Below are 12,327 nucleotides of genomic sequence, written 5' to 3'. Positions count from 1 at the left end.
GGTATGAAAGAAAAAAGCAGATACTTGTTCCAGAAAATAAACACTTTAAACGTTCAGTGCTTTGTTTTGCTCAGCAGAACCTGAGCAAAGCCAGATGAGGTGTGAACCACACACCTGATGATGTGTTTGGCTCCATCATTGCTTGGAAAGAAAAAACTCATAATAAAAATCTGAGGAAAGCGGGTGCTACACTGGATCGGTGTTGTAAGTCACCCGCTGCTCTCTTAATGTAGAGCAGAACCAGTCTCCCGCTGTAGTGTTTGTAAAATACGGCCCTGAAGGCTCCCATCTTTCAGGGGAAATGTAAAACTTGCCTCTTCTCTCACGACTATTGACGTTTCCACAGTGTATTAAGCTCTTAAATCAGAGGAAAAATCCAAATGGATACAAACGTTCTCTGCACAAAAATCATTATGAAATTCTGGTTCTACTCAAAAGCATGCAAAAAATAGATGTTTATATACAATTCAATATTCCTGTAACATCACTGAGTCTTTTCAGCATTCACTGCACAGTTGGATGGGACTGAATACAGTCTCTGGAAAAAAAGATTGTCTCTGTTTCTCAGTTCTCAGGAAGAGATATTTGAGATTTTAAGTGAGAGCAATTTTCTCCTACAGACTCATGTATTATTTGCTACAGCGTAGAAGGCTTTTTACAGTGGTCAGAAGCCCAAAAGTTTGCTTACGATTTAAGCTGTTGAGAAGCTGTGTGTTCGGAAGGGCCATCGTCCAGCAGAGGGGTTTGCTGACGGGGGATCAGCCCGGTTTCACTCTACCGCTTCGATTTACAGAAAGAATCTCCTCTTCTCTGGTGTGAAAGCAGAAATAGGGTAGATGTATTTTTACGTGGAGATACTCGAGAAGGCATGCTTCCTTCCTCCTGCATTCGTTTCTCAGCAGTCATGTAAACGAGTCGCTGGTTCGTATTTGGCATTGATGTTACCGTAAGTTGATGGTAAAGTGCCTCCTTTCTGCCAAGTGGTACCTTTTACCTTTTGCTGGCTCTCCCAGCAGAAGCCTTCAGCCCTTGCAGTTCTGCCAAGTGGTCTCTGTATCCTGACTGCCATCGGGATCTTTCCACTGACACTGTTAAACTTGCTGAAAGAGGCACATCCATCCGTGACCTGCTTAGAACGATGCCACGTCAGTTTATCAGGATATTTGTTTAGTCTTCCTGTGGGAGCCAGATCTCAAAGTGATTGGCACGTCAAGAATGATACTTTTTTTTCCCCTGAAGACATATTGCTACATTACAGTAAATGCTTCCTCAGATTATATACAATACTTTATCTAGACAACTTAAAGTTTTTGTATTGCTTGGTATTTTCACCAGATGTCCAGTAGAACTGGACAGTTCAGGGCTCTTGATAATAGTTGTTTTGGAATTTTTGTCTTATGCATTCATAGTCAAAACTCAGTCCGGTTGGGTCGTTCCAGCTTAACGCTGGCTGTAAGGCAGCCGCCCAAATTCCTGTGTCGGAGGAGTTTGGTAAATGAAGTCAGGCTCTTGCCTTTAACCATGCCAATACGTTGCCCTGGTCAGCAGAGAGACAGTACAAACTGGACTGAGAAGCAGAACCTCTTGTTCATGAGCCGTATAGATCCATAGATGGACGTTAAGGCTGAAAAGTCTGTGCTCTTTCTGTCTGTGGTGTAACCGTTCAGTAAAGTCTTTGGAAAGCGATGTGGTTTACCGCTAAGTCTTTTTACAAACACAGCACCCATTCCGGCTTTAAATTCACACGTCAGCCTCATGTGCTGATGGGCAGACGTGGGTGATCGGAACGAGATGGGTGGCTACGTGGTCCCAGAGCAGCTGGTACGGGATCTGAATGGAGTGAGCCCAGTCCATCTTCTGCATATCCCAAGAGCAAGATTTTTATGTTCGCGCTTTGAAAAAATCTGATCAGGAGAACTGATGCAGAAGGCCTAGTGTCAGTGAAGGGCATTCAAAAATAAGACTTTTTTTTACTCTAAGGGTTTTCAATAGACTATACAAATAATTCAGAGTTGTCTGAGCTGCAGGTGTAAGCACAGAACATTTCAAGAGGAAATAAGGGGAAAAAAGTATGCCTTTTTGTCCTGAGATCTGATTTTTATTTTTTTAATCATTTTCAGTCACTTAACTGATTAAGGAACACCCAGCTGAAACGTGATGATTTGTGTTGCTGGCCCTGTCTGGTGGAGGCTGGCATGTAGGTAGTGGGGACGGTGGCAGGGCTGAAAACCATTTCCACCTACACGTGCAGGGGTGGATGTGCTGCCTCGGGCCACCTTTCTTTCTGGGCCAGCAGCTGTTTCTATAGGCGACACAGACCCAGAGGAGGTCCTCTGACGGGCACAGACCCAGAGGAGATCCTTCGATGGGCACAGACCCAGAGGAGGTCCTCTGATGGGCACAGACCTAGGGGACATCTCTGATGGGCACAGACCCAGAGGAGGTCCTCTGATGGGCACAGACCCAGAGGAGATCCTTCGATGGGCACAGACCCAGAGGAGGTCCTCTGACGGGCACAGACCCAGAGGAGATCCTTCGATGGGCACAGACCCAGAGGAGGTCCTCTGATGGGCACAGACCTAGGGGACATCTCTGATGGGCACAGACCCAGAGGAGATCCTCTGACGAGCACAGACCCAGAGGAGGTCCTCTGATGGGCACAGACCCAGGTGAGACCCTCCGATGGGCAGCTGTGAGGCCATTGCACCTCCAGCTGGGTCTAGGTTAGGCCTTGGTGCTTAACAACTGTCCTCTCTAAGGCTCTGTTCGTGCATGGATGATTTCTGTTGTGGTTCAAGGTATTTAAATATTTATGAATATCCAGGCTTTTCCAGGATCTTGCTCAAGTCTGACAGTCTGGAACAGTGTTATCCAGCAAAATAATGTGTTAAGTAGAAAATGAACTTCCTCTTTGTATCGGGTTTCGCATTGCTGTTTCTGACTTCCATTGACTCCATTCCTGGTTTGGGACATAAAAGAAAGAAATTCCAAATTTCCCTCTTCTAGACCACTTGGCTTTGGTGCAACATATTCTGCGGTACTCTCCTGTCCCTGAGGGAAAACATTCAGTCTGTTCAAGAACTTTTTTCACATTTCTTGTTCTGTCTCTGGGCATTGTAGTATTTGAATGACTTCAGTGGATGACTTGAGTGTGTCACCTTCCTTTGCAGAAGCAGTTGTTAATTAAAAACGGATTTAATTTTCACAAAAGAATCTGTCTAGCTGTTTTCCCATCTTCCTTCCTGGGGAGACATTTGAGAAGATAGTGATGGCGGTTGCGGTTAACTCTAGGCTCGGGTCGGTTAGGTTTGGAATTTAAAGAAAGGATTGTGCTGGTGGTACAAGACAGACCTGGACATCCCAGAGCAGGTCCAGCAAAGGGCCACTCAGATGTGGGAGCGTGTTCCATAAGAGATGAGGATGAGAGCCGGGACTATGCTAGTTTCGTTACAAGAAGGCTTGGGGCGATCTCACGGGCGGGTATAAATACCCGACGGGAGAGTGCCAAGAGGAGGGAGCCGGGCTCTGCTCAGTGGTGCCGGTGACAGGACGAGGGGCAGCAGGCGCAAATTGGAATACACAACACTCCACTTAAACGTAAGAATTGTTTTTGAGTTGTCTGTACTTCAAAAAATGTTACTCCCTTAAATTCTGTTAACCAAGTGATTAGTTGACCCGTGAACCCCAAAAGATGGCTTATGTTTTATTTTTTTTCCTCTGAGAATTTGCAATGGCGGTGCTGGGAAATTACACATCCTTCAGTAAATCCCGACATTTGTACTCATTCCTGAAAAGAGGCATCTCCAGGAAGAACCGTGCCAGCGAGTCTGAGTGCCAGGGTGCGCAGAGACCTGGTTCATAATTAGAGCTCCGACACTTTACAGTGCCCTGGGGAGCGACACCAGCGGCACCCCCGACTGCACGGCTTGGAAATGTCGGATACACACACCTCTGTCTGTACCTGGTTTGGTGGTCTCTGTTTTCCCCGCGAACAGCTCAGTGCCTGCGTGTTTCTGCTGAGACCCGACCGCCTCTTTTGCAGATGCCACCGCTTTGCCAATGAGTGCTGTAAGTTGCTTATGATGTTAAAGATATGTATGTTAATTATGTTTTATATCTCTTCCTAGCTAAGAAGTATAAAAAGGTTACTGGGAAAGAAATCTACTCAGACACTTTAGAAAGCACGCCCATGCTGGAAAAGGAGAAGTTTCCACAGGATTATTTCCCTGAGGTACGTATACGTACAATCCCGTGGAGCGTTCCCGAACACGAGGTTTGGTTCTGATTTGCTCTAATTACTTGAGTAGCTACTCTCGGTAACGTAAATAAGGTCAGAACCCAGTCTTGGGGTTTTTGGGGCTTTGTTTGTCGGTTTCTTGTCACCTATAATACGTATTTTAAGTCATTGCATGGATTTACCAAATTCAAATGGAGTTCTTTGTATAGTAGGAAATCCTTGTGAAGGATGGAGACAGTGATGAAAAGACTTGTTTGTGCAGTTAAACCCAAAGGAATAGCGCACAGTGCCAATTGTGAGTCTGTTTCGGGGAGACGCACTCCTTGGCAGGCTGAGACACCACTCTGAATGGACTCCATCTGTATTCAGCGGCAGCAGCTCTGTGGTCGCAGCGATCCCGGGTTCTGTCCGCACAGCGAGGCGCTGCTGTTTTCTCAGGGGTAGGAGAATGCACGTAACTTGAAAACATACTGAGGTTTTCCTCTGACGCGCCCTTGTACTCCCTTTTTTCGTCGCTCTCGTACGAGCCGGGGAGCGCCACGCGTCTGACGGTGGAAGGTGAAGGTCTTGTCAAACCCAGAAGCAGAAGCGCAGCTGAGGGCTGTCTTCCACTGCACCTGCAAGTGCAACTGCGCATCCACGCGCAGTCTTTGCCCGCAATTCTCCTCTTTGGCGTTTACTTTAATTTGTGTATTTTAAATTCCTTAAGAACATCTAGAACATGGGTGTTCAATGGTTGGTGTTTACTACAAGCCAAGTGAATAAATTCGTGGAATTCCTGTAATATTTGTGGATCAAACAGGCACGTTGCAATTTTAATATTAAGAAGAACTAAATAAACTTGAAAAATTAATCTAGAATTTGTAAATCTACACACTTAGAGGTCTTTACGTAGTGCATGTGGGCTTGGAATAGCATCGCCTAAATGATTACGGGGTTGTTGGGATGTAGGTTATTCTTCTTCTTGACTTTGATACTAATTTACTTATTTTTATATTCTCTATCTCTATACTGGAAGGGAGACTGCCTCTGTCGTAATTGTACTAGCTTTTACCTCCTGTGAATAAACATCTTAAATACTTCTTTGAAGTTAAGTGTTGTATCATGTTGAAGGACCTCCAGGCGGTTGCTCAGGTGTTTATTTTTCTCCTCCATCAGCAGTGAGTGTAGCGGTGTGGGTGAGCGACAACGTTAGCAGGAAACAAACAGTGCCGTTGAATGATGTGACTGTAATCCCGAGAGCGGGAACAGCACTGCGAGCGCTGTTATTGCGCTTAACAGCAATAGGCCAAATTATGGATTGTTCATTGATACCCGGGAAGAATTATTTCCATCGTTATTTCACTGCTGTTGTTTCATCATGAGACTGGCAAATTTGTAACTTGTTCGGCATCGTTTATTGCCGCCTCTTACATGAGCGATTCTTCACAGTCTCCTGGAGAAAGGGTCGAGTTCAGTGGCTTTCGCACACGCTTCCGTGCACCCGGGATTGTGCCCGCGTCTTGTGGGCGCTCAGGGATCGGTTGTTCCCACGCTTGTTTTCGGCGCCAGAGCTTCCGCACAGCCCGCAGCGCTGCTGCGGGCACAGGAGAATTGGGGACGGACCCCAAGAGGCAGCTAAACTCCTTTTGAGGATCTGACGCCTTCACACTGTTCCCATCCGTGACATTACCTTAAATGACTCTTCTAAGGAGAAGGCACCGTGTTGTGGTGTTGTCTGGGATACTGTTTAGCGGGAGGAGGAATAAAGAGGAAAAGAGAAAATCCACAAACACAATGAAGATATGAACGAATCCCTGGAGCACCGTGAGAGTTCAGTTCTGTTCCTGCGCACGGCGCAGCTCCTTGTGACAGGGTCGCGGCCAGACTGGCGGATCAGGCGGGGGATTTTCCTGGTTTATGTCAGAGCTTCGGGCAGGGGAGAGGAAGGCGGTAGGGGCTCTCCGGGGCTACGGTATACAGATAAGAGCAGCGTTGATGTTTAGAGTTCTCTAACTTCCCGTGCTCTTCTGGCACGCGCCCTGGGACAGACCAAGCCGGCTTGTCTTTCATGTGACTTGGAAAGATAGAAAATAGTTGTGGTGCTTTTTACACTGTGCTGTTTTTCATTTTGGACTGAAGATCGAGGGGTCTCTCAGGCGCACATAAGCGCAGCAACATCACAAAACCGACAGCGGCATAGCTTTGCTTCTCATATACACGTTTCTTTTTTTAAAGCTAAAATTGATCTTCTTACTACCTATTTTCTTCCTAGCCGAGTGTTGGTAATAGCGACGCTAATTAAAAGACCACAAAGTAACGGGTATTTTGAAAATCTGAATTGAGGCAGCAGAGTGCGCGAGCAGCATCTGTCCAAACATGACGTTTACGTGCTCTTGTGTGTTTTAGCCAGACTTCTCGTATCGCATTACAATATTTTGAGTGAGAAGTGGTTTAAGACTGATTTCCTTTCCTTTTATTACTGCTGCTTAGGGATGATCTAAAAGTAATTACAATGATTGAGGCATAATGCAATTCAAAATAATTACAGCCCACTGCATATAAAACTAACAAAACTTTCTGCCTTGATTTATGGGTCCTCTTGGCTAGGCATAAGACTCAAATGATGCCTCTGGGAGCAACACTCCAGATAATGTTAGGCCATTTAAAAAAAAGCAGATTTGTGTAGTCTATCAGGCCTGAGTAATTTTTTTTTTCCCATAGTGAGAAATTGGTTGTTATCATAGATCACAGATACTGCTCAAAGCTCTTATGAAAGATGAATTAATTTCACTAATGCTTTAATGCAAACCTTTCATGGAGAAGGCTGTATGGTGATAACCTTACTGTGGTCTCTCCTTTCTCAATGATGATTTATGTTGTCTTTTAGTAGATGAAACTGCCTGTATTCACAATCCATCTGCTGGCTAAAGGAATCCTATTAACAGAGGATCCGAGAGGAGACTTAATACTGTAAGGTGAAAGATGCGGTATCCCCTTTCTGGGACACGAAGGGGGAATTTTTTTTCCTATTTTAAAATGTAGATACCTCTCTGAGAGTGTACAGATGATCTATATCATCTCTACCTGGTTTTATGCTGGGTCACAGATGGTGGATCAGCTAGTGACTCTCTGTTAAAGTCAGAACAAAGATTGTCGCTTTGACATTTGCAGTGAGAAACCGTTTTCTCTTTTCTCTTTCCCAAGCTGTAGTTCTTCTTTAAATTCTTTTTCCAAGATTTTCTTCTTTCCAAATACTGTATTTGGAAATACTAAAGCACATCGGTGATCCAGAATCCGAAGGTGTGTCGTTCAGCTGCAGTACGTGTCTAAGGTGAAGGATGGCATGTTTGTATTCAAGATGTTGACAGTGCTTCGGCTACTGGGCCGTCGGAGCTCCAAAGCCTTTTGCATTCTTAAATAGGCAAATTATTAAGTGATTTACTTAGTGAAGTTAAAGGAATTGAGTAAGAGTTTTCAAGTTAGGAGTGTCTAAAGGTGATTTACCGGTTGGGGGAATATACAAATTGCACGATAAAACAAGCGTCCTTTTACGATGCAGAGGCGTAGGTGTCCTTGCTTCGCTGAGCGCGGCTGGGCGACGTCCTCCAGCACGAGCTGACGCGCCTCCCCAGTTCCCTGCCATGGCTTTGACTGGTGCCAAGTAAAAGGCGCAAACCATCATGTTTCCGTCCACCACTGTTGCTTTTGTAACTGTTTTAAGTCATATGTTCCAACAATAATTTAATTTTGCTGTATAGATGAGTCCTAAAGAAAACCTTAATTGGAAGAGAATGTCGTCAAATGCTGAGTTAGGCGTATCCTGACCATCGCAGCACATCGCAGCAAGGTCGGGGTTCTGATTTTGTCGTTTTGGACAAGTCAGGTGACACTGCTGTTCTTGGCAGCTCTGTGTACGACCGTCGTGTCGTCACTATGCTGCTATTTCTTAACAGCATAAATTTTATTATTGTAATTATCTACCTTTAATGACTGTTTTAGGAAATAATTTTTGTAATGGCTCTTTGCTTTCTCTGAAAAAGTGAAATGAGCTACAGAACTACTGTCATGTTTTGGGTTGGGCATCTAAAACTTAGGTCCGTTGTTTATACTTCTGTCACGCCTGAACTCCGCTGTTCCGAAGAAGGGAATTGTTACAGACTTAAACGTTCTTTGGAGAGTTGAGTGAAATACAGGAGGGAAAAAGAAGGTGCCTTGTAAAAGAGAAGAAATGCCGCATCTCTGGGGGTGGCTGTGGAGCCGGAGACCAGCCCGGGGGCCCGTGCTGAGCGCTCTCACGCGTGCCGTCGCTCTGCGCTGCTGCGGGCAGCGGCCGAGGCGGGAGCGGTGCTGCTGGCTGCTCCTTGGCGGGGACGGGGGGGAAGCGGACGGCAGTAACGTTTGCTTGTCCCGTGGTTTTGTATGTAAAAATAAGTGGAGCAAGTGGAGGGTTTATCGCACATTTCTTATATTTGCGTACGTCATGCACAGATACTTAAATGTGGTCTTCCGACAGATATACTCTTACTAAATTCTTTATACTGTGTTTTCTGGTAAATAAAGGGCAATGAAAGCATTATGTGAAAAAGGAAATTATCAGCTAAATTATTACACTACGTAATGGATTTTGTCATTAGATAGACTGACTTCATATTCTTAAGCTCTCACTATGCATTTTTTGATGAGTGCCATAGATATTTTCATTTGCAGACTTTTAAATTTATGTAGTGACTTCTAAAAATCTTTAGCAGTAAAAATATGACTGATAGTGCTGTTACAATGTTTGATAGTGTTCAAAGGCTGAACTGGGCTTGAGTCTTCCGTATACTCTGTATTATTCTGAAAAACAGGGAAATTAGAAAGGTGCTTTGAACAGTTTGTGTACAAACTCCTAAAAATACAAGAACGTGAATCCTTTAATTCTATAAACTTATCTAAGGAGAGAAAAGAAGTCATTTGGGGGCAGGAACTACATTCTCCGTGGTTTTTGTGGAAAGTTGTCTCCTGGCTGGTGAAGCACTGAGCGGCGTACTGTGGGTACGTGAAACGCGAGGTCCGGCGTGCGGCTTTGAGGAGGAGTTCCTCTCGCCGCAGTGATGTGGGCCTCTTAATGCCGAGCGTGGCGTGGTGCCCCCGTTGTTCTCGCTGCTCAGCACTCGGCTGTTCGCGTGCAGGGTTCCCCGTCTTCCTCCGAAAGCCGTGTGCCTTTAAGAAGCTGCAATTACACTGCAGTCATCGCCACTTTAATATGTCTTTCCTTCGTGCCCCTGCTTTGTATGGCTGAATAAACCCTTGCTGGGTCACTATTTAATTTGATATGGTCCCTCTCAGTAAAATGATGGAGAAAAGATGAATTAAGGCTCCGTGCTAGTCATTATCAATCATGGTTTGTGTGCATTACTTATTGCTCACAGTGCTTTTTGACATTAGCCCTCTATAACCTCTCTCTTCATGTTAATGTTGTCTGGAGGTCCTTTTACCCGATGTAGCAGAGGTTATTTATGTAGGTGGTGTTTCTAGGGGGTTTTAAAAGGTCAGCACGATCTCCTGAGAGACTCTACTCACAAAGAAAAGGCTGGTGGAGTGTAACTACAAGTTCTCAAATTGTGATTTTTTAAAGTTTTTTTGAAGGACTTCTAATAGAGAGGTGTCAGAATTTCAGTTACACTTATTAAAGTGAATTTTTGGTAGAATAGCCTCTAATACATACTACTGCCCTTAAAACCACTATTTGCTGTGTATGTCTTTGGAAACGCCAAGCTCCTATAAGAAATGCTGTATTTTGCCATGTTACGAAACGCAAATTTTGTTGCAATTACCTTTTCGTTGGCTTGTATCAGTGTAGGCTTGCACGAAACAGAACAAGGTGGCAGAGCCGAGGGTTGGGCATCCTTTACACTGGTATCGCCTGTGTTGCTGAGGCCGTTGGTGGCAGACTCGGAGTGATGGCCTGCTGGAGGAGCGGCTGATGATTGACAACAGGACTCGTGGTCTCGTACACTTTGGTTGCACGAAGCCTTAAGCTAACTGTACGTGCACGAGCCCGTGGCAGCAGGCAGGGCCATCCAAGGGAGAAAGGCATCTGGCTGAAGTCATTGCGAGGCTTCTCACCACTGTCTTAAAAGGGAGAGGTTCCTGGGGGCAGGGAAAACACAAATGTCACAGCCGTTTTCAAGAAGGGCAAAAAGGTGGACTCTCCTAAGTCATGGGAAGGTGATGGAGCAGATCTTCCTGGATGACCAGTTGCATGGACAAGGGGAGCGCTGTGGATGTTGCGTACCTTGACTCTAGCAAGGTCTTTGACGCAGTCTGTCATAGTATCTTTGAAGCCCAACTGGTGACATATGTACTGGGTAGGCAGAGTATAAGATGGCTGGAAAGTTGGCCAACCACCAGGCTCACAGGGTTGTGAGCAAAGTCCAGCTGGCAGCTGGTTGATGGTGCTGTTCCTCAGGGGTCGATGCTGGGATCTGTACTATTCAACAGCTTGGACAACAGGGTGGAGCGCACGCTCAACTTTGCAGATGATGTTAAATTTGGGGAGCAGCCAGTGTGCTGGAGGGCATGGCTGCTTTTCAGAAGGACTTCAACAGGCTGAAGAAATGGTCTGATGGGAACCTTATGGAGTTCAGCAAAAGTTAATGCCAAGCCTTGTCCCTGGGATGGGATAACCTCATAAAGCAGTACAGGCTGGAGGTGACTATCCAGGAAACGGAAGAGGACGCAGATCTTGTTGGACAGCCAGTTGAACATGAGCCGGCAGTGTACTTTGGCAGCAAAGAAGGCCAACAGCATCCCAGGACGTGTTAGGTACCAGGAAGGGACTCCCATCTATTTGGCACTCCAAGGCACGTCACATCTCCAGTGCCTTCTTTGGGAAGCCCTGTACCAGAGAGATGTGGGCAAACTGGAGCAAGTGAGGCAGAGGCATCTCTGGGGCTGGAGCAGGGGGTGTGGGAGGAGAAGCCAGAGAGCCCTTCTGTGCTGCCAGGAGAAGGAGATGATGAGGGACCACGCTTGCTGGCTGCAGTGGCCAACTGGTGGCTCTTGAGGGATGGGGCCGGGTGCCTCTGGGTGGTGTGCAGCAACAGGACAAGGGGCAGCAGTCATCAGCTGCAGCAAGGGAAAATCTGACTCAATCTGGGAAAAGGTTGCACCATGAGAGTACATATCAGAAGAGAGGCCCAGATAGGTCATGGAATCGCTGTCCTTGGAGATGCTCAAAACCCAAGTGGGTATGTCTCCAAGCGGCACGGTCTAGTTGGCCCTGTTTTAATGTTACATCTTTTGAAGTACCTATTATGTTTCCAAAGCGAAAAATAGCAAATGAAAAATGACAGCTTGATTGAAGACGTTACTTTGGGCCACATCATAGGTTTGGATTATTTGATTTTAAGTTCCATGTATTGTTCTTCAGTAATTAAAAGTTCAATATAGTTATTTTTAAGAATGAAATGACAGAGCTCCCCTTTTTTGATTGAGATTAGATTTAAGCCAATTTTGAATGCTTTTAGCATTTAACTTTTTTCATCGTTTTGTTTTTGAATAAACGTTGACATTTTGCCAAATCTCAACTTGTAACTGCGCTGTCATGATCGTCACAGAAACTGTGAAGAGAAGGGACCTTATTGGATTATGGGGTTTGCAGTTCAGCCGTGGAAGCTGGGCTGCGGGGAGGATTTGGGGTGTGAGCCCTCCCGCCAGCCCTTCCCTCGCTGACCGGAGCCACTGCTGGATCTGCAGGAGAGGTTATTTTTCAGCGTTGAAAAAAAAATACTTAGGGTAAAGTAGATATTTATTAACAGTCACCACAGAGTTTTTCTCAGTAGAGCCGCAGTTTACGAAAAATCAAAAGTTGGGCTCTCCAAAGACAAAAATAGTAAGGATTCAGAGAAATTGGCTCCCCTCTGAATGGATCCATCAGCAGGATTTCAAGTAGTGAGCTCCCAGAATATGACCTGGGCAAATTTACGTGCTTTCAAAAGCCCAAATTCTTAAAAGACTTAAGCACCAATAAGCGTCAACAAACAACTGATGTTGATTACTAAATATCTCAAAAGCACTTTCCCCCCCGACTGTAGTGAGAGAGCCGCTGCAGTGAGCTGCCAGGC

The 12,327-nt window shown here is 45.5% G+C and overlaps 1 protein-coding gene across 1 annotated transcript in view; it reads left to right on the top strand.

Annotated features, from left to right (window-relative positions):
* Nucleotides 1–12,327, top strand: part of INPP5A (inositol polyphosphate-5-phosphatase A) — a gene marked incomplete at its 5' end in the record, with an annotated part of 249,378 nt that overhangs the window by 136,734 nt on the left and 100,317 nt on the right. Inside the window, one exon of the mRNA XM_082486228.1 lies at nucleotides 4,128–4,231. Coding sequence (XP_082342354.1) covers nucleotides 4,128–4,231 — 104 coding nt within the window. The remainder of the gene's footprint in view (nucleotides 1–4,127; nucleotides 4,232–12,327) is intronic.

Source organism: Vanellus vanellus, assembly GCF_965231255.1.
Source record: "Vanellus vanellus genome assembly, chromosome: 7".
Lineage (NCBI taxonomy): Eukaryota > Metazoa > Chordata > Aves > Charadriiformes > Charadriidae > Vanellus > Vanellus vanellus.
The sequence above is the reverse complement of the archived record's forward strand: the minus strand, read 5'-3'. Positions and strand labels throughout refer to the sequence as shown.